At 49.4% G+C, this 22979-nt stretch overlaps 1 protein-coding gene across 2 annotated transcripts in view; it reads left to right on the plus strand.

Moving 5' to 3' along the window:
- LOC148520038 (kinesin-like protein KIF19) overlaps positions 1 to 22297 on the plus strand; it is a 38743-nt gene extending 16446 nt beyond the window's left edge. The window contains exons 7-9 of one of the 2 annotated variants that reach the window (XR_015878880.1): positions 942 to 1179; positions 18917 to 18966; positions 22154 to 22297. Coding sequence is in view for 1 of the 2 variants with exons in the window: in XM_088475800.1 (XP_088331926.1) it covers positions 18917 to 18966; positions 22154 to 22295 (192 nt within the window). In the remaining variant the exon portion in view is untranslated. The remainder of the gene's footprint in view (positions 1 to 941; positions 1180 to 18916; positions 18967 to 22153) is intronic. The other variant, XM_088475800.1, reaches the window with a different exon arrangement.
- The last annotated feature ends 682 nt before the right edge of the window (positions 22298 to 22979 follow it).

Below are 22979 nucleotides of genomic sequence, written 5' to 3' on the forward strand. Positions count from 1 at the left end.
CGTGTAATTCTCTCGGTGACTACATTGGTGATTACAGCATTAGCAGAGTATTACGTATAGTTCATGGGTGCAGGGCGTGCGGTGTGAGACCACTGGACATGTGCACCGTATACCCTGCACCCATTATAGATACACCCCGAGGCATATTTACAACGGGTACAGGGTGTGCGGTTAAGGGGGGGCCTGCACAGGACACCCTGCACCCATAAATTTTTTTATACTTACCACTCCCACTGAGTAGCGCTACACAAAATGCCTTGAAAATAGCCGCCGCTGCCTTATTCCTGGTATTTTTTCCATGTGCAGTAGGAAGTCACCAGGAAATTGGCTTTCGCTCCATTTTCTCGATGACTTACGCATGTGCAGTAGACTCCGGGAACACTCTACTGCCCAGAGCCTACTGCTGCTGTCTGTTCGCTGATGGCAGCCGGGGAGAGAGGAAGGGGCCGGGGGTCTTATGCTCACTTCCCATCTGGGCCCCCCCCTCCTTTCTCCCCGGCTGCTGTCAATGAACGGACATCTCTTAATACGCCCCTGGATACACCCATATATGATGTATAAGTAGCATTAGTCACTTCTTAGATATCTTGTTGGGATACAAGCATTAAGGAATATGAATGTGAGTTATCATACAGGGCCATGTGGTCTAGTGTATGGGGGTGTAACCACAGCTTATTGTAAATGCTGAGGTCCTGTGTACAGGGAATGTGGCCACAGCATCTGTCTAAACCGCAGTCATCAGGAATATTGTTCCTAAACATTGTTGTTTTGTGTTATCTCAGACAATGGCTGCAATCAACCATGATATTAGTAATTAGTGCAATCATTTGTTTCTCACAAACATAGTATAAAACAGTAGTAGTAGATCTATAAACTGCTCGTTACAATGTGTAAGGATTCCTCAGTGAGCTCTCCTATAACCAGAGCTTTATCTATCACAGGGAGCACTGAGTGGCATGAACAGAATGGTGATGATCAAACACATCAACCCTGCGGATGCTGCCTATGAAGACTCTCGCAGCACACCAGCCTGTTTTAAGATGCCCACTTGTGCACGTCATGTCCAGGAAGTGTATGCAACCATCGTTCCATCGGGTAACATCGGATGCGATTGCAGTGCTTGAGGTTGACCATACCCTGCCACAAGCACTGTATATATTCAGTGTAAAAACAAGCCAGGTGACGTGTACTATGATGCTGTCTTTTAATTATGCACACCTCTAAAATGCCGTTGAGATGCTCAGGCACGCCTGTGTTTGCACCCCCACTCCCCCGTTTTTAATGGCCAGCCACTATTACAACCTATAAACGGCTTCTCCTGTCACTCACTCTGCTGGGAATGCATTGTGAACTTTCACTAAGGTATGCGCACAATGCATACACACTGCATACCATAGGCAGCAGCGAGCGTTTGCATCCTAGCAAGCAGGTCTGAATGAGCTCCTATAATCCATTGACTAACTGATGCAAATCATATATCAGACACAATAGTAACTGTATTTTCTACTTCAGGGTCCATAGGGGGTGCACAGGGTTGACCTTGGGGTATAGCTGGATCTGGATCCACGGGCACCACGCAGTTAAAGCTTTAGCTGCTCCCACGGTGCTCTTGGGTCCATCCTCCTCTATACTCCGCCCCCGAGCCACAGGCACCTCAGTTTGAGTTGGTGCCCGGCCGGAGTCGGGTCACCCTGCTCAGAGGGGCTGCAGGAGCAGCCCCCCAAAGCTTTTAAATTTTTTATAGAGCCTCTTTAATTTTTTTATTTTTACTGGGCTCTTCAGAGTGGCAGCGAAGGGCTGTCTGTACAGATGCCCACGCTGCCGCTCTTACTCCCCGCTGGCGCTGCGACGCCAGTATCGCACTGGGGATCGCGGCGGGAGGCCAGAGTCCGTACTAGCTGGACTCTGGGGACCTCCCTGGACTGCTGCCGGAGACGCCGGGGAGTGACAGGTAAGCCGCGAGTCGCTGATTAGCGGCAGCTCGCGGGTCTTACTATTAAATGCAGTCCTTTGCCCCCGGTTCTAGGGGACAGACCGGGGGCTGCTAGCAGTGGCGGCGGGCTCCCCCTCCGTCGGAGGAATACCCCGTGAGACCACTAGACCACCAGGGTATAATACGCGGCAAGCGGGATGCCGGCAACCCGGGGATTAATGACTAGCCAGGGGAGGAAGCCTTCCCCGTTTAGCGGCTCTTCCCCTCAGCTCAGCGCGCCTTTCAGCTCGTAGTCTGGCGTCGCTGAGCTGCAGTTACTCGGCCACTCCTCCTCTGGGGGCCATTTTCTCTGTGGCAGCGCAGATACTCTCAGGGAGCACACGGACCGGTCCCCCTGTGTACCTCTCCCCCGATCAAGGACAGTGTACACAGCACTATAGCCCTCCCAGACGCTGAATCTGGGCAGGTTAATTGTAGTGGAAAGGTGCAGTGAGTATATTTTCTCTGCATGGTATGTGACTTTTGCTAGTGATGCCTGTCTGTGACTTTTTTCTACTTACTGTCAGCCTATACCTATCCCTTTACTTCTCCTACAAGTCCTACAGGTGTGTGTGGGGGAGGGGCGTTTATACAGACCTCACCTATATAAATCACGTATTTGTGAGGTCCGTCACATACAGTTGTGTGCTACACAGTACCATATTGTGGGCTGTTGTTCAGCACACTGGTGAGTGCGTTTGATTCTGCTCGGTTGCCATATATATATATATATATATTAGGGGTGTGCACCGGCCACTTTTCGTGTTTTGTGTTTTGGTTTTGGATCTGGATCTTTCTTCGTGTTTTGGATCTGGATTGGTTTTGCCAAAACCACCCTTCCGTGTTTTGGGTTCTGGGTTTTGTGTTTTGGATCTGTATTTTTTTTTAAAAAAGCATAAAAACAGCTAAAATCACAGAATTTGTAGGTTTTTCTGCTCCTATGCTATTATTAACCTCAATAACCTTAATTTCCACTCATTTCCAGTCTATTCTGAATACTTCACACCTCACAATAGTGTTTTTATGTCCAAAAGGTTGCACCGAGGTAGCTGGATGACTATGCTAAGCGACACGAGTGGGCGGCACAAACACGTGACCCATCTAGGCGTGAAACTGCAGTGGCAGACAGGATGGCATTGAAAAACTAGGCCCCAAACTGTACATAATGCAAAGAAAAAAAAGAGGTGCAAGATGGAATTGTCCTTGGGCCCTCCCACCCACCCTTATGTTGTATAAACAGGACATGCACACTTTAACAAACCAATCATTTCAGCGCCAGGGTCTGCCACACAACTGTGGCTGAAATGATTGGTTCGTTTGGGCCCCCACAAAACAAGCTGGCAATTAATCTGTCCCTGCACAAACTGGCTCTACGGAGGCAAGAAGTCGTCCTCATCCTCCTCATCCACAGATTCCTCACCCTCTTCAGTGTTATGTACATCCTCATCCTCACAGAGTATTAATTCGTCCCTGCTGGAACCACAGGTCCCTCTGTACGTTCTGGAGGCTGGTCTCCCTGGAAGAGTTGATCATTCATTTTATGAACATCATCTTCTCCACATTTTGTGGAAGCAACCTCCTACGCCTTTCGCTAACAAGGTTCCCGGCTGCACTAAACACTCTTTCGGAGTACACACTGGAGGGGGGGGCAACTCAGGTAAAATAGAGACAGTTTGTACAGGGACCTCCAAATTGCTTCTTTTTCCTGCCAGTACAGGTACGGACTGTCTGACATGCCTACTTGGATGCTGTCACCGATGTAATCCTTTAACAGACAGACGCACGCTTGTCGCTGCTGCTTTGAGGATTCAAGTGCGGCTACAGCCCACACAATTCACAAAGACAGAAAAAAAAAGAATATTTTTATTGTTTGTGGAGCACACTTTGAGGGTGTCACCACCCTTTAACAGACAGACGCACGCTTGTCGCTGCTGCTTTGAGGATGCAAGTGCGGCTACAGCCCACACAATTCACAAAGACAGAAAAAAAAAGAATATTTTTATTGTTTGTGGAGCACACTTTGAGGGTGTCACCACCCTCTAACAGACAGACGCACGCTTGTCGCTGCTGCTTTGAGGATGCAAGTGCGGCTACAGCCCACACAATTCACAAACACATAAAAAAAATAGTTTTTTATTTTTTGGAGCACTTTGAGAGTTACACCACCCTTTAACAGACAGACGCACGCTTGTCGCTGCTGCTTTAAGGATGCAGGTCCGGCTACAGCCCACACATTTCACAAAGACCGAAAAAAAAGAACAATATTTTAATTGTTTGTGTAGAACACTTTGAGGGTGTCACCACCCTTTAACAGACAGACGCACGCTTGTCGCTGCTGCTTTAAGGATGCAGGTGCGGCTACAGCCCACACAATTCACATAGACAGATAAAAGAAGAACAATATTTTAATTGTTTGTGTAGGACACTTTGAGGGTGTCACCACCCTTTAACAGACAGACGCACGCTTGTCGCTGCTGCTTTAAGGATGCAGGTGCGGCTACAGCCCACACAATTCACAAAGACAGAAAAAAGAAGAATATTTTTATTGTTTGTGTAGCACACTTTGAGGGTGTCACCACCCTTTAACAGACAGACGCACGCTTGTCGCTGCTGCTTTAAGGATGCAGGTGCGGCTACAGCCCACACAATTCACAAAGACAGAAAAAAGAAGAAGAATATTTTTATTGTTTGTGTAGCACACTTTGAGGGTGTCACCACCCTTTAACAGACAGACGCACGCTTGTCGCTGCTGCTTTGAGGATGCAGGTGGAATCTAGACGGGATTTGGAACCGAGGACACACTACCTCCATCAATTGTCTAAATCCCACTGCACTAATGTCGGATACCGGACGCACGTCTAACACCAACATAGCAGTCAAGGCCTCAGTTATACGTTTTGCTTCAGGATGACTGCTGTCGTACTTCATCCTCATCGCTAGGGACTGTTGGAGGGTCAATTGTTTAGTAAAAGTAGTGATGTTCCTACTTCCTCTCTGGGATGATGAACAACTCCCAGCAGCAGCAACAGCACTAGTAGGAAGTGGTTCTTGATCTTTCCCTATTTTATTTTTATCAGAGAAAGTTTGGTCCTCCATTTATGTTATATTGATATATATACGTGCGGCTAAAGCGCACACAAACACAGAAAATATTTTTTTATTTTTGCTGGAGAGTAGTGCACTTTGTGGGTTACACCACCCTTTAAGAAATGAGCCAGCCGGCTCTTTACTTATGGGACACAGGCGCACGCTTGGCGCTGCTCCTTTGTTGATGCACGTGCAGCCACAGTGCACACAAGTCACAAACACAGAAAATATATATTTTTTTGGTTTGGAGTGTACTTTGGGGGTTACAGAACCCTTTAACGGTCAAGCCAGCCGGCCCTTTACTTATGACACAGGCGCACGCTTGGCACTACTTTGTTGATGCACGTGCGGCTACTGCGCACACAATTCACAAACACAGAAAATAATTTTTTTTTTGGTTTGGACTGGAGTGTACTTTCGGGGGTTACAGCACCCTTTAACGGTCAAGCCAGCCGGCCCTTTACTTATGACACAGGCGCACACTTGGCACTACTTTGTTGATGCACGTGCGGCTACTGCGCACACAATTCACAAACACAGAAAATAATTTTTTTTTGGTTTGGACTGGAGTGTACTTTGGGGGTTACAGCACCCTTTAACGGTCAAGCCAGCCGGCCCTTTACTTATGACACAGGCGCACGCTTGGCACTACTTTGTTGATGCACGTGCGGCTACTGCGCACACAATTCACAAACACAGAAAATAATTTTTTTTTTGGTTTGGACTGGAGTGTACTTTCGGGGGTTACTGCACCCTTAACGGTCAAGCCAGCCGGCCCTTTACTTATGACACAGGCGCACGCTTGGCACTACTTTGTTGATGCACGTGCGGCTACTGCGCACACAATTCACAAACACAGAAAATAAATTTTTTTTTGGTTTGGACTGGAGTGTACTTTCGGGGGTTACAGCACCCTTAACGGTCAAGCCAGCCGACCCTTTACTTATGACACAGGCGCACGCTTGGCACTACTTTGTTGATGCACGTGCGGCTACTGCGCACACAATTCACAAACACAGAAAATATATTATTTTTTTAGCACTTGGGGGGAGCACCCCTGATGGACAGAGCACCCCCTGGACAACACTACAGCACCTCTTTAGGACTGGGACACTGCACAGGACTTTGGAGTGGACACAGCCCCTATGGAGAACTGACTGCACAACACAGTCCAGCCAGCCCCTATGGACTTTGAAGTAGTGGACACAGCCCCTATTAACAACAGCAGCACAGCACAACACAGCCAGCCCCTATGGACTTTGAAGTAGTGGACAACAGCAGCACTACACTACACTACACAGCCCTAACTCCCACCCTCCCTCTTCACTGTCCACAGCCGTGTGAGAAAATGGCGCCGACGTGGGTACCTTATATAGGATCCAAAACCCGCGAGACTCGGAAGGCGGGATGATGACGTTTTGCCTCGATTTCAGATCCGAGTCAGGCGGGAAAAGTCGAGCCTGATTCGGATCAGGGGGGCTCGGGGGGGTTCGGATTTCAGAAATCCGAACCCGCTCACCCCTAATATATATATAATATATTTTGTCATGTCGGATGAGGAGATTGAGCACTCCGTGGCTCTGGTGTTGGTCTTCTGTGGACGCTATTCTGCAGGAGTGGATAGGGAGGATTTGTCACAGGATGGCCTGTGTAGACGGTGCCAGGTGGCTCCTGGTCCATCAAAACCTCCTATGACGCAGGAACCACCGTGGGCGATGTTTTCTCAGGTGCTGGTGTCTATTGCGGACCGTCTGTCGGTCCCGACTGCTGTTCCTACTAGGGCGTTGCCCCAGCCGACCGTCCCCCTTTCCCCGGGTGTCCCGCAATTATTGCGGAGCCCTCCCGGGTCTCATACTGTTGGTCCATATGCGGGGTTACCTATGTATATACAGGCTTCCCCTGTGATGCAGCACTCTGTGGTGCCCTTCCAGGCCCCTATGGCGGCTCCTCCACCCTGGGTGGATGTGCTCTCCAACTCCGTGCAAAATTTGGCGGCGTCTTCGGCTTTTCAGTCAATGTTGCAGACTGACATGCCTTCTAGGGCGTCAAAACGCACACTAATGGCGCAGGCGGCACATGTATCGGACAGAGGAATCCTCAGATGATGGGGAGGTTCCTGATGACACTGACTCTGACACATCGGTCCAGGAGGTGGATACCAAGTCATCCATTAATGTGCGAGCACTGGTTAGGGCGATGCGAGCCATTCTCCTAATAGAGGATGAGGCACCAGCTCCTTAGTCGAAGTATCCTAGTTTTAAAAAACGGTGTTTCCCCTGTCTGATCAGTTGACGGATCATATGGTGGTGGCTTGGCAGGCGCCCAGTAAGAGATTCCTTCCTCAGAAGCGGTTGGCTTCTAATTACCCCTTTCCTGAGGCACACTGTAAAAAATGGGAAACTCCACCGGCGGTGGATTCTCACGTCACCCGTTTAATACGGAGCGCTACATTGCCATTACCGTCTATATCCTCGCTGAAGGATCCCACGGACAGGAAAGTTGAGACTTGCTTAAAGTCCATTTACTCCCTCTCAGGGGCAGTGGCAGTGGTCTGCTGACTTCTTGAGTATCGGCTGCAGCAGTGTCTGCCCGCCGATCCTTGTGGCTGAGGTCCTGGAGAGCAGACTCTTGATTCAAAATCCAAGTCGGCTTTCCTCCCTTCAGCGGCAACACCTGCCAAGGTCCGAAGCTCGGCTTTTCGTTCCTTTCGGGTTCAGGGTAAGGCAAAAGGTCAGTCCTTCCCGAGACAGTCAGCGACTAAGACCGCCTCTAAACCCAAGAAGCAAGCCTGTAGTGCTCGGTGCCCTTCTTCCAAGCAGGAAGATAAACCTGCAGCCTGATGGGATGGGCCTCCCTCTGGGGGACCTCAGAGTGGGAGGCCGACTTCTTCTATTTGCCCAGTGCCGGCACAATACCACCACGGATGCCTGGGTTCGAGAAGTGGTCTCCCAGGGGTATGCCCTGTCTTTTCGGCACAGACCGCCCCACCAGTTTTTCTGCATGTCCTTCTCAGGACAAGACCAAGGCGTTACAGATTCAGGAGGCTATAGAGTCCTTGCTGAAAGCAGGGGTCATTGTTCCCGTTCCTCAATCACAACGAGGGACGGGGTACTATTCGTCTCTGTTTCTGGTGCAGAAACCCAATGGTTCTCATCGCCCTATCCTCAATTTGAAGTCTCTGAACAAATTCCTCAGAGTTCCCAAATTCAGGATGGAAACGTTATGTTCCATCATTCTGGCGATGGAACCGGGGGATTACATGGTGTCCCTGGATATCCAGGACGCCTACCTCCATGTTCCGATAGCACCTTCGCACCAGCGGTATCTGAGGTTCACTGTCCTTCAGCAGCATTATCAGTTCAGAGCGCTAACCTTTGGCCTCTCCACGGCGCCGAGGGTATTCACGAAGATTATGGCTGTCATGGCCGCACATCTTCAGAACCAGAATGTACGGCTGCTGCCGTATCTGGATGACCTCCTGTTGCTGGCAAGCTCCCCGGAGGTACTGCTTCAACATCTCCACCTGACGATCGCTTGCCTGCAAGCACACGGGTGGTTGATAAATTGGAGAAAGTCCTCCCTGATTCCATCACAGTGGATGGTTCATTTGGGAGCCCTGCTGGATTCTCGTCAGCAAAGGATCTTCCCGACTACGGAGAAGTTCTCCTCCCTACAGCTGCGGATACACAGTTGCCTGAGCAGTTGCCGCCTGTCGGTCCATTCGGCTATGAGAATTCTGGGGTCCATGGTGTCGACATTCGACATGGTGGAATTTGCCCAGTTCCATTCACGGCCCCTGCAGGGGCTGATTCTATCGGAATTGAACGGGTTACCTCACCGGATCCGCTCTCAGATGCTGGTGTTGTCCCCGGAGGTTCGGCAGTCTTTGGCTTGGTGGCTTCAGACAGCTCATCTGGTCGAGGGGCGCCCCTTTTGGATCCCGGACTGGGTCCTGCTCATGACGGATGCCAGTCTCCGAGGTTGGGGGGCAGTGACCGGCTCTTTGTCGCTTCAGGGTCGTTGGTCTGCGGAAGAAGCACTTCTCCCCATCAACATCCTGGAACTGCGGGCAGTATACAGGGCCCTGCAGTCGTCCGGCCCCGCTCTTCACGGAAGGGCGGTTCAGGTGCAGTCTGACAACGCCACCACGGTAGCGTATATCAACCACCAAGGAGGGACTCGCAGTCGGGCAGCGATGTCGGAGGTGTCTCGCATCCTTGCTTGGGCGGAGTGCCACGTTCCAGCGATCTCGGCGGTCTTCATCCCCGGAGTCCTGAATTGGGAGGCGGACTTCCTCAGCCGTCACGACGTGCAACCCGGGGAATGGTCGCTTCAGCCAGAGGTGTTTCAGCTACTCGTGGACAGATGGGGGCTGCCGGAGCTGGACTTGATGGCCTCCTGTCACAATCACAAGTTGCCCGTTTATGGGTCAAGGACAAGAGACGCAGGTGCATGTCTGGTGGACGCGCTGTCGGTAAAATGGACGTTTCACCTGGCGTATCTGTTTCTTCCGATATCCCTACTTCCTCGGGTTCTGCGGAAATTCAAGCAGGACGGCGGCACGCTCGTGCTGGTAGCTCCGGCGTGGCCCGGATGTCCTTGGCACTCCGATCTGGGGAGCCTCTCCATCGACGCTCCTTACCTTCTTCCTCAGCGTCGGGACCTATTGTCTCAAGGGCCCTGCTTTTACCCAGATCTGGGTCGGCTGTCTTTGACAGCGTGGCTCTTGAGACAGCCGTCTTGTGGTCTTGGGGCTTCTCCAGTTCGGTTATTGGTACCATGCTCAGGGCACGCAAGCCTGCTTCCGCACGGATTTACCACAGGGTGTGGCACACTTACTTTCAGTGGTGTGAGTCCAGAAGCTATGACCCTCAGGTGTTCTGAGTTTCTAGGATCTTGGAATTTCTTCAATCAGGTTTGGACCTTGGCTTACGCCTTGCCTCTCTGAAGGTTCATGTGTCCGCTTTGTCCGTGTGGTTCCAACGACGGATTGCTGCACTGCCAGATGTTCACACCTTTTTCCAAGGTGTTCTCAGGATCCAGCCTCCCTTCGTGCCTCCGGTGGCTCCTTGGGACTTGGCGGTGGTGCTACGGGTCCTGCAGGGTCCTCCTTTTGACCCTCTTGAGTCAGTGGAACTCAAGTGGCTGACGTTTAAGAGCATTTTTCTCCTGGCGATTGCTTCTGCCAGGAGGGCGCATTGGGGGCGCTTTCCTGTCGACCTCCTTTTCTGATTTTTCACCAGGACAGAGCGGTGCTCTGCACTCGTCCTGAGTTTTTGCCTAAAGTGGTCTCGAAGTTCCACATCAATCAGGAACTTGTTGTGCCAGCGTTTCAGTCACCTGATCTTTCAGCTGGTGAGGCTTCCTTAGATGTAGTCCGGGTGCTTAGAATCTATGTGGACCGGACTGCTTCGGTTAGGAAGTCGGATTCATTGTTTGTCCTCTTCGGTTTTCACAAGAGGGGTTGGCCTGCCAACAAGCAAACGTTAGCCCGTTGGCTTCGTTCCGTTGTTTATGAGGCTTATGCACAGGAGGGTTTACCTGTGCCAGCCTCTGTTAAGTCTCATTCCACTCATTCTGTGGGTCCCTCTTGGGCTGCTAGATGGGGCGCCTCTGCTGTTCAGCTGTGTAAGGCGGCCACGTGGTCTTTGATTCAGACGTTTTTGAGGTTTTATGCGTTTGACACCTTCGCCTTTCAGGATGCATCCTTTGGGCGCCGGGTACTCCTTTCAGCACAGGAGCGTCCCCGCCCTTAGTTGAACTGCTTTGGGACATCCCCAAGGTCAACCCTGTGGACCCCCTATGGACCCTGAAGTAGAAAACAAGAGATATGGTAAGAACTTACCTTTGTTATCTCTGTTTCTACGAAGTCCATAGGGTCCACAGGGCGCCCGCCCTGACGCACCTGGCTTCGAAATGGGCTGTGTTGCTGGTCACCGGTTTTCCGTCTCCCTTTTCTGTGAGTATGGTTTTCTTGTGTGTTCCAGGCTTCCTTCTCTCTGTTTAGTCTCCTCCTCCGGCCTGGGCTGCTTACCAACTGAGGTGCCTGTGGCTCGGGGGCGGGGTATAGAGGAGGATGGACCCAAGAGCATCCTGGGAGCAGCTAAAACTTTAACTGCATGGTGCCCGTGGATCCAGATCCAGCTATACCCCAAGGTCAACCCTGTGGACCCTATGGACTTCGTAGAAACAGAGATAACAAAGGTAAGTTCTTACCATATCTCTTGTTATTTCTGCATTCTTTTCCAGAGGACCGTACTAGAAGGACAACAGGCTCAGTTCCAGGGACATTGGGCCTGATTCAGAGCCGCTCATAAGCGGCCGCTCGTTCGCTCCAAGCGATGTTCGCACATCTGCGCATGCGTATGGGTTGTAGTACGCATGCACGAACCAGTCAGTGCGGTAAGAAATCGTGTGCTCGCAAAATAGCGAGTGCCTGCTAATTTGAGTGACAGGATGAGGCGTTTGTGTGTGGTAACAGGGGAAGGTGCTTGAAAACAGGGAGTGGAGATCCGAACCCAGGCGTGCATAATTAACAAAGCAGCGTCATCGACCACGTCACTTGGTTGTCTTTTAGCCTGAACTGCTCGCATGATTGCGGTAGGAAAATGCTACCACAAGCACTGCGAGCAGTTCATACGCCGTTCGATGTACTCGATTAATCTAATAAATAGCAGAGATGACGTATGATGCGAGCTGCCAGGGGGCATTTTTTACAAAATAGCGAGCGCATGTTTCGTTCGCTCATTCAGACATAGAGGCGTCAACAGACCGCAAAGAGCGAGCGCTCAATTTAAATAGCCAGCCCCTTTTTATGAACGAGCGTCCGCAAATAGCGTCCGGCTCTGAATCAGGCCCATTGTTCTTATGAGATGCACGTACGTACTTTGTGCTGATATTGCATGAACAACATGTAACAATGGGAATTATGGCAAAAAATGTCACATAATGAAAAATAGTGGCATTTATAGATAAAAATAGATTATTATGACATATTTTTAGCTAGTTATAGTTAAATGCTCATCTACCATAATACAGGGTCGTAACTAGGGTGTTGCGGCCGCTGCCTCTGCACAGAGTACAACATGCCCTAGGGGAGGAACCGGCTGCCTGACGCAATCTCTATATGCCACTGGACGCCCACTGCTATGTATTAGTAGCACTGCACCTGGCTACATTACTATAGCTGCAGCCCTGCCCGTCGCTCTCAGGTTGCTCCGCCCCCTGACCCGTCTGCAGGGATGGGAGGGATGTCATGATGTCTCTCCTCAGCTCCCACAGTTCCATGAGAAACTGAACATGGGAGTGCAGGACACGGCGGCAGCAGCAGGCAGCGTGACAGGTCTGGTGCCAGTATCCTACACAGGGCCGCCATCAGGGGGGGACTGTCGGGCCTGCATTCCCGGGCCCAGACACCTGGCAGAAAGAGGGGGGCCCGCTCCTACTGAGTCTGTAGTTTGTGGCATTTTTTAGTTTAAGGAGAGCAGCAGCAGCCTCCGTCAGATTAGATTGAGCCGGCGAGCACTAGGACCCGCCGCAGCTCTTACATCCCCTGTCCAGCAACACGCATAGGCGCGTCAATGCCAGGGGCCGGGACCAGATGGGCAGGACCGGTCGTCAGGATGCGCAGCTGAGCAGATATGCTTCACGATGCTCTGCTCACTGCTCAGCGGCACGGGCAGTGCAGTGCTTTGAAGTTACTTCAATTGTGTTTATATTGTAACACACAATCAGAATGGCTAGCCCCAGTCATCAGTCAGATACAGCTGCACTGTTGTTGGCCATGTTTCTTTTGAACCGCCCATTGTGGGGGGAGTCACTGTCATACAGCACTTCTGCTCTGGCAAGGGGAGGACGGAGTCAGTGACACCAGCAATAAACCCCCCCTGCGGCCCGAAATACCCCAGGCGGGGCTTAATTGTGCAAGGTGCCTGCCCCCATCATCTACCTGCAGCATCAGCTGCATCAAAAAGTGTAAATCTAAGTATACTGTGTTAGGGTGTATGTATGTGCTAGTGTGTGCATTATGCATGCCTCTGTTAGTGTAATATATATAGGAGATATATATCCTGTGTGTGTGTGTGTATATATATGTATATATATATATATATATATTAGGGGTGAGCGGATTCGGTTCTGCTCGGTTCCGTTCGGATTTAAAAACCGAATCTTATCGGGTATCAGCTGTCACGAGTTTTGGATAGCCAATAAGATTCGGTTTTTAAAACCGAACGGAACCGAGTAGAACCGAATCCGCTCACCCCTAATATATATATATATACATACATACAGTGGTCACAGTGGAAATTTTGAAGCGGGGGAATGCAGATATTATGAGGCTTTACTCAGGCAGGCCCAAAACCTGAGCCCCCCTAATATTTCCATACCCTCACTTCCTCCCCTCACAGCACCTGAACCTCCCCACAAAGCACCGCACCTCCCCACACCACACCACCACACTTCACACACACAGCACCGCTACAGGCACACACAGGGCCGCCATCGGGGGAATTGCCGGGCCTTGAGTCCCGAGCCCAGAGAGAGCTGAAAGAGAGGGTTGCCGGTCCGCGAGCTATGATTGGCTCACGGCCAGCATCATATTAGAAAATACCGCCGCCGGTACAGCACTACTGCCAGAGCCACCCAGGCCCCCTCTCTCTCTGCTCTCTCTCTTCAAATGCAGTCAGCTGCGATTCTAGTGGCACTGGCGTGCAGCTGAAGAAATTAAACAGGTACACTACCAGTAATCCCTGACTTAGTCCTGTGCCCCCCCAGTCCAGCCAGCCGTCCCTGCCCTGTCCACCCCATTCCAGCCATTCATCCCTGCCCAGTACTTCCCCCCTTAGTCCAGCCAGCCTGCCCTGTCTCCCTCCTAATCCTGCCAGCCTTCCCTGTCCTGCCCCCCCCACCCCCTACAAGTCCAACCAGACTTCTCTGCACTGTGCTTCCCCCACTAGTCCAGTCAGCCTGCCATGTCCCCCTCCTAGTCCTGCCAGCCACCCCTGCCATGTCCCCCTCCTAGTCCTGCCAGCCACCCCTGCCATGTCCCCCTCCTAGTCCTGCCAGCCACCCCTGCCATGTCCCCCTCCTAGTCCTGCCAGCCACCCCTGCCATGTCCCCCTCCTAGTCCAGCCAGCCATCCCTGTTATGTCCCCCTCCTAGTCCTGCCAGCCACCACTGCCATATCCCCCTCCTAGTCCTGCCAGCCACCTCTGCCATGTTCCCCTCCTAGTCCTGCCAGCCACCCCTGCCATGTCCCCCTCCTAGTCCTGCCAGCCACCCCTGCCATGTCCCCCTCCTAGTCCTGCCAGCCACCACTGCCATATCCCCCTCCTAGTCCTGCCAGCCACCTCTGCCATGTTCCCCTCCTAGTCCTGCCAGCCACCCCTGCCATGTCCCCCTCCTAGTCCTGCCAGCCACCCCTGCCATGTCCCCCTCCTAGTCCTGCCAGCCACCCCTGCCATGTGCTCCTCCTAGTCCTGCCAGCCACCCCTGCCATGTGCTCCTCCTAGTCCTGCCAGCCACCCCTGCCATATCCTGCTCCTAGTCCTGCCAGCCACCCCTGCCATGTCCCCCTCCTAGTCCTGCCAGCCACCCCTGCCATGTCCCCCTCCTAGTCCTGCCAGCCACCCCTATCATGTCCCCCTCCTAGTCCTGCCAGCCACCCCTGCCATGTCCCCCTCCTAGTCCTGCCAGCCACCCCTGTCATGTCCCCCTCCTAGTCCTGCCAGCCACCCCTGCCATGTCTCTCTCCTAGTCCTGCCAGCCACCCCTGCCATGTCTCCCTCCTAGTCCTGCCAGCCACCCCTGCCATGTCCCCCTCCTAGTCCTGCCAGCCACCCCTACCATGTCCCCCTCCTAGTCCTGCCAGCGACCCCTCCTAGTCCTGCCAGCCACCCCTGCCATGTCCCCCTCCTAGTCCTGCCAGCCATCCCTGTCATGTCCCCCTCCTAGTCCTGCCAGCCACCCCTGCCATGTCCCCCTCCTAGTCCTGCCAGCCACCCCTGCCATGTCCCCTCCTAGTCCTGCCAGCCACCCCTGCCATGTCCCCTCCTAGTCCTGCCAGCCACCCCTGCCATGTCCCCTCCTAGTCCTGCCAGCCACCCCTGCCATGTCCCCTCCTAGTCCTGCCAGCCACCCCTGCCATGTTCTCCTTCTAGTCCTTCCAGCCACCCCTGCCATGTTCTCCTTCTAGTCCTTCCAGCCACCCCTGCCATGTCCCCTCCTAGTCCTGTCAGCCACCCCTGTCATGTCCCCCTCCTAGTCCTTCCAGCCACCCCTGCCATGTCCCCTTCTAGTCCTTCCAGCCACCCCTGTCATGTCCCCCTCCTAGTCCTACCAGCCTCCCCTGCCATGTCTCCCTCCTAGTACTGCCAGCCACCCCTGCCATGTCTCCCTCCTGGTACTGCCAGCCACCCCTGCCATATTCCCCTTCTAGTCCTTCCAGCCACCCCTACCATGTTCCCCTCCTAGTCCTGCCAGCCACCCCTGCCATGTCCCCCTCCTAGTCCTGCCAGCCATCCCTGTCATGTGCCTCAAAACCCATAAATCAGAACTCAACATTGCATTACAGTTTTTTAAACTGGCTTTTTAAACAATTGGTGTACCACCCCCCGGTGTAGCTCCGCCCACCTCTACCATACTCCCCTTCCGGGGGGGGGGGGGGGCTGCCTACCTACTTTGTCAGTCCTGGGCCCCATCATTTCTAATGGCAGCCCTGATCCTACATAGTAGGGCCCAGTGTGAGTGTCACTTTGACACACTGGACTCCAGGGCACAGTCACAGCAGGTAAATATCATATCTAAGTGTCCTCATACTGACAGTTAAACCATTTTAACTATAGTAAAAGCTAATGTAAAAAATGTAAAGTATGTATGCAGCAGTTTCATGGACTCACTGGAACCACATATATTATGCTATATTACTTTACATCATGGGGATATATTTCAGCTACACAACAGATTTCATACAAAGCAAACAAGGAAACTAATAACCTTGCTCTAATGTGGTCAAATCAGCAGCACCGTGTGAAAATTGGTATAATTATAGATGAATTTAATACAAATATAAATAAAAATAAACGTATTAAAAAGTACACATATTAATACAATTTAAAACTAAATACCAAAATGAAATAAAATGATATAATGATAATAATCACATCCAATTATATAATATCAGCTGGTTGCTAAACATTTATAAGCATTAAAATGCACAAGTCTAGGATTATCATAATCAATTAGCCACGTCCGGCAGATGGGTTGTTTTTGTAAAGTAGTTCACCACATGCTGTTATATAGTAGCAATCCTCAGTAAAAGATTATTAATTGCCAGTATCCACCTTGTAAATGTCTCGTTCAGTAATGCTTTTGCTATTATGTCTGTGTGTGCTCAACATATTTGTTGTAGCTTTGTTGTAGCTTTGTAATGTCACTCACCCAGTCCTGGGATGTCATTTTATTTCATTTTAGTATTTACTTTTTAAATTGTATTAATATGTGTACTTTTTCATATGTTTATTTTTATTTATATTTGTATTAAATTCATCTATAATTATACAGGTTGAATTTCCCATATCCAAATATTCTGAAATACGGAATTTTTTGGGCATGACAGATAATGAAACCTTTGATTTTTGATAGTTCAATGTACACAAACTTTATCTAAGGCACAAATTATTAAAAATAATGTATAAAATGACCTACAGACTGTGTGTATAAGGTGTATATGAAACATAAATGAATTTCATGTTTGTATACAAACTTTGTTTGAGCCACAAAATTATTGAAAATATTGTATAAAATTACATGCAGGCTGTGTGTATAAGGTGTATATAACACATAAATGCATTCTGTGTGTATATTTGGGTCCCATTCCTAATATATTTCATTATTAAATGCAAATATTCCAAAATACGGAATATTCCGTTATCCAAAATAACCCTGGTCCCAAGCATTTTGGATATGGGAGACTCAACCTGTACCACTTTTCACATTGATTTGACCACATTAGATTTGATTTGCTCACATTAGAGCGCGGTTATTAGTTTCCTTGTTTGCTTTGTATATTGGTTTTCTACCATTGGTATAACTGCATCTCACTATAATCCCTCAACACATTGACAAGTAATCAAACAATCAATTAGTCTAGAGATTTTTTTGTGGTTTTTATTTGATTTATTTGATTATTATATTTTATAGTGATCCCTTCTAGCGCCTAGGACTTAGGGGGTCATTCAGACCCGGTCGTTAGCGCGATGCGCTCGGACCGGGTCGATGGCCCCCCACAGAGCATGCACACGACGGCGCCGTCGTGCGCATGAGTGAGACCCGCTACGACCGACAGTGCCGGTCGTAGCGGGTCTCGATCCAAATGGGGCGAGCTGTCGATGTTGATTGGCAGCTCGCCCCGTTTGGAAGGCGGGCCGGGGGGGGTGGCAGCCCAAACGGAGGCGTTCCCATGGGAACGCCTACCATTTGGGGGAGGCCCCACTGACATCACTAGTGATGTAAGTGGAGAGCTTCCGGCTCAGACACAGCCAGAAGCTCTCCGGGGCTTACAACAAGGGAGACCCTACCCTAGAGTCTCGTCGTAAGCCCCGATGGTCGCGATGGTCTCTGACCATTGCGACCATCACCGGAGCGGTCGTTAGAGCTGTGGGTGTTAACCCACAGCCTATCGACCGCAACAGAGGCGGGCGGTCAGGATGCAAGCGGCCGCCCAGTTTCTGAGCGACCGCTTGCATCCTCCGACCGCCTCTGAATGAGGTCCTTAATCCTTATTTCTTTGATCTTTACTACAGATTTCATGTCAGTAATCTAATGTAAGGACACTACTGCCAGCCTCTACTATTAGGGAATGGTGTCCTACAGAGAATAATATATTGTGTTCAACTGTGTTCTTCCATCTATGGGCCTGATTCACTACAGATCCCAATACTGCGTACACACTCAGTTCTACTGCGATAACAAGCAAATCCACCGCGATCGCAATGCAAACTCAGCACTACATAAGGACGCCCACTTTACCATACGCACATCCATAATACTCAGCAGAATAGCGAAACCATCGGTACAATCGAGTATCATCATACCCATACACACACATGCACAAGCCCTGACCTTACCCAGAAATTGCTGACAGCCACACATGCTGAGATCTCAGGCTGCGTATGGCTTTGCAGTGACTAATTATGCACGCCCCTGAGACAGCGTGCGAACATGCTGGCACACCTGACCACCCCCCCATCACCACCCACAAACAGCGCTTCCTGTCAATCACTTTGCGACGGTCTGCATAACCTCTGCGATCACTCACTGTGATGCATACGCATGTGCAGAACGCAACAATCGGCCAATTGCAGGTGTATTAGCAACTGCGATCCAAGCTGAATCAGGCCCTATGTACATACCTTCCAGCTATTAAACACACAAAATGGGGACAAACAACATTAACAGCCAAGAGCCTAAGGACCAGACTGGTACAGTATCATTTGCCATGGCCCCTCCAGTGATGCAAACTAACAGCACAGTTCTATCAAATGATGACATGGTGGGGGGGCACCAATGCTCCTTCTCACACAGGGCACCACAATGTCTATTTACAGCTCTGCCATAATATCTAGTTATGGATTCCATTAATATACTAATCTTTGCATCTCAGTAACTATCATAGAGCATATTACATTTTACTTAAATGTCACTGTAATATATTTATGTTTCTGTATAATAATATAGAATAACTGATGAGTATAAAATGAGGAGGACAATGTCCCAATGAAGTGAATCAACCTCATTAAGTTGTATAATGTTCTCATGGAGTCATTTAGGTACTATGGTGTCTGTTTTCTCTTTTAGGGGTTTGCAGCCCCCGTGATCTCTATGCCAAGGAAACATCTGGCAATACCGTAAGTGCTCTCAGTGTAATTGTGTCTACTTTCACTTTCCTTATGACCTAGCATTTATACAACCCATATACAAGCCGGCACTCAGGATCCGGCAGTCAGAATCCCGACACCGGCATCCGGGCAGGGTTAGGATACTGACACCTGTTGATAAGTATCCTAACCCTACCCCTAACCCACCCTCCCTGCACATTAAACTCACTACCTACTGTCTAACCCTAACCCTCCCCCAAGTGCCTATCCCTAACCCTCCCCCCTAGTGTCTAACCCCTAACCCCCCTAGTGCCTAACCCTAACCCCACTACTTACCATAGGTATGCCGGCACCAGGATTCTAAGTCCTGGCATCCCGACTGTCGGGATTTAAACTATATCCTATTTATACATCTCTTTGTCATACCAATATATTTCTTAATACACTGACATTTGCATCTCATATTACTCCTTGTGTATCATAATTTATACACAATTTGGTGTAAGGAAAAATAAGTTTCTTGTAATGGAAATGACCTGGCAGGAACATAGGGCCTCATTCAGACCCCCCCGCAAGCGGCTGTCCGCTCGCAAGTGGGTCGATGGTGTGCACTGTGCATGCGCACGACGGAGGGAGCTCCGTCGTGCGCATGCGCCAGACGCGACGAGCGAAGGACTTTCCTTCGCTCGTTGTGTCTGATCAAAGGGGGCGTGCTGTCGATGTTGATTGACAGCACGCCCTCTTTGGTGGGCGTGCCGGGGGCGTTGCTGCCAGACGGAGGCGTTCCCAAGGGAACGCCTACCGTCAGAAGCCGGCCCCACTGACATCACTAGTGATGTCAGTGGGAGTGATTTTGGCTCTGATAGAGCCAAAATCACTCCAGGGCTTGTGGTCGAAAACCCCGACCACAGGCTTCTGGTCGCACTGGCGATGGTCGCGATGGTCAAGACCATCGCGACCATCATCCTGCACGCTTGTATGTGCTGTGGGTGGTGACCCACAGCTATACGAGCGTCCAGGAGGACGCTCCATTTTTATGGAGGACGGCCCTCATTCAGAGCGTGCGCTCTGCTCAGAGCGTCCGGCTCTGAATGAGGGCCATAGTCCATTATAGTTGTAAATGAAATAAAAATAATTGTCAGTTTTACATATATTGTGTTCAGCAGTGGAGAGGTCCATTAGATAAGCTACATATATAAAACTAAGAAATGTGAACATAATCATCTAGTCATGCATTATAATGATTTAGAATGAAGCTATCCTTGTAGTAAAATATGCTCTTTTATTTCTATTTCATTAATATTGCCCTTGAGGATATGAGAGTAATTACCCTTCCCACATCCTCCCCAAATCCTTACCCTCTTCATGTCACCCCCTTGTGCCACTACTTCAATCTTTTCCCTTTTGAATGTAAGCTCTCACTAGCAGGGCCCTCCATCCTTTTGGCTACTATACTAAAAAGAGTCCATTCTGGTCAGTACTATGCAGGACCCCTTCATTTAAAAATTCTCAGTCACATATATATTGCTGATATTAAGTTATCCACAACTGTAAATATATTAGGATGTGCAATGCAATTACAGTATACTAAGCAGACCCCAATCTGGTGGCCTATATAATAAGCAGACCCCAATCTGGTGGTCAGTATACTAAGCAGACCCCAATCTGTTGGCCTTTATGCTAAGCAGACCCCAATCTGGTGGCCAGTATATTAAGCAGACCCCAATCTGGTGGCCAGTATACTAAGCAGACCCCAATCTGGTGGCCAGTATACTAAGCAGACCCCAATCTGGTGGCCAGTATACTAAGCAGACCCCAATCTGGTGGCCAGTATACTAAGCAGACCCCAATCTGGTGACCAGTATACTAAGCAGACCCCAATCTGGTGGTCAGCATACTAAGCAGACCCCAATCTGGTGGTCAGCATACTAAGCAGACCCCAATCTGGTGGCCAGCATACTAAGCAGACCCCAATCTGGTGGCCAGCATACTAAGCAGACCCCAATCTGGTGGCCAGCATACTAAGCAGACCCCAATCTGGTGGCCAGCATACTAAGCAGACCCCAATCTGGTGACCAGTATACTAAGAAGACCCCAATCTGGTGACCAGTATACTAAACAGACCCCAATCTGGTGACCAGTATACTAAGCAGACCCCAATCTGGTGGCCAGTATACTAAGCAGACCCCAATCTGGTAGCCACCAGCTTGGGGTCTGCTTAGTATACTGGCCATCATATAAATCAGATACTCAATTAGGTATGTGTTGTATAAAACAGTCCCATAATCTGATAGCTCGTTTATAGTAGATATCCAAATTAAAAGTTTGTGCATTAAACAGGCTTCAAAGATGGGTTATTAATTTATCATCTACACTTTATTCAGGTTCATCAGTGGAGGTGGGGTGGGACAATAAGACAAGAGGCTGGGTAGATATCCTTTGACCCTGCATCTGTATATGCTATTGGTTATACCAACATTGTGCTGTATTTTTCCCATTCCTGTCAATGGAGTTGTGTGCTACACATAGAAACTCTATTGAAATCAATAGGAAACTGAAATGAATTGACAGGAATGGAGCCTCATAGCATTGCTAATTATTATTTTTTTCCCCATGTCAGCAGAGATTCATTTAATCTGTACTGATGTTTGGTTATAGCAAAGAATCCCTATGACTCCCCTCACAGTCCACCAATCACAACAGCTAGTATAGGAAACCACTTGTAATTGGTTGAGTACCCAGCTCATAGTTATTCTGCAGAGAAAGTCTGAGCGGAACTGTTAGTGCCTTCCACTGTTTTGTTTATTTCTTGCGGATTACACATTAGAAGGGTACCAATACAAAATAATGTGACTACCAATTAAAAAGATTTTCCTGTAGATAATTTTTAAGGCAAATACATTTTAAATCTTTAAGAAGATCCCATTAAATTACAAATTAAAGATATTTTCTTGTGGATTCCATATACTGTATAACACAATCCCATTGGATTACAAAGTAAAAGGGATACAAATTACTTTTTGTACATGACTGACACTATCATTGCTTACACTTTGTCATTATACATTTTTCATTAGATTCTTTGGGGAATTGTATTCTGGTTACAATTTCTCTTTCATTGCTGTTATACTTAGAGTATTCTCACTACTGTTAAAACAGAAATGTTTAATTCTTCCTATGAATTGATGATGTGAAACGCTCTTTTAATTCCCTTTAGATCAAGACTACAGCTTGTTGTAGCGCACGTTCTGTCATCCATCTGGAATGTGCCCATAGAAGGTGATGAAAAGATCTGCTTGGGCCGAGGCCGTCACCTTGTTGCATTGTCCAATAACACCATCGGCCACTTATCAAATTAACATCTTACCAATTAAATAAACATCATTGGTGATTTTAGTGGTTTCAATTCACTACATTTCATAACTGAATTTTATTATATGCTTATTTTATTGTATTCCTTTTGTAACATTATTCTTAGATAACATAAGGTTTATATTAGGGCAGTAGAAGTAGAGAGATAAGACCTTTACAACTTGAGGAGTTCACCTTTAGCAAGCTGCCTTTCCCTTACAGCACAGCAAGACGTGCTTAAGCCCTGGGGATGGTACGGTCTTAATTTCCCACCCCACAAACACACTAATATATAGTAGGTTTTTGCAGGGATGGATTATAGGCAGGGCAGACGGGGCAGTCACCCAGGGCCCCCCCGCACATTGCGGGCCCCCACACTGTACCAAGCATTGCCCTGAACCGTGCCACTCTGGATCTTCGGCTCGTTTTGGCTTGTTACTTGAGTTGAGACTGACAAAGAAAGCTTTGTCTCTGCTTCTACATTGAGTGGCAGGTCCGTGGCTGCCTATCAAAGCCCCGCCCCCTCGCTGGCACATTGCTGTGATTTGCGGGTGTATGGGGGGGGCTGGGCTTAATGCCGTGACATGCCCGCCCCCATGAGAAACCTGATGCTGGAACTGAAGCCTAAAACAAAAACAGGTAGTGTGACACTACTAGTGTCAGTGCGTGTGTGCTCGTGCTCTCTCCCTCTG

This window comes from Taudactylus pleione, unplaced genomic scaffold (genome assembly GCF_031769625.1).
Source record: "Taudactylus pleione unplaced genomic scaffold, aTauple2 ptg000178l, whole genome shotgun sequence".
Taxonomy (NCBI): domain Eukaryota; kingdom Metazoa; phylum Chordata; class Amphibia; order Anura; family Myobatrachidae; genus Taudactylus; species Taudactylus pleione.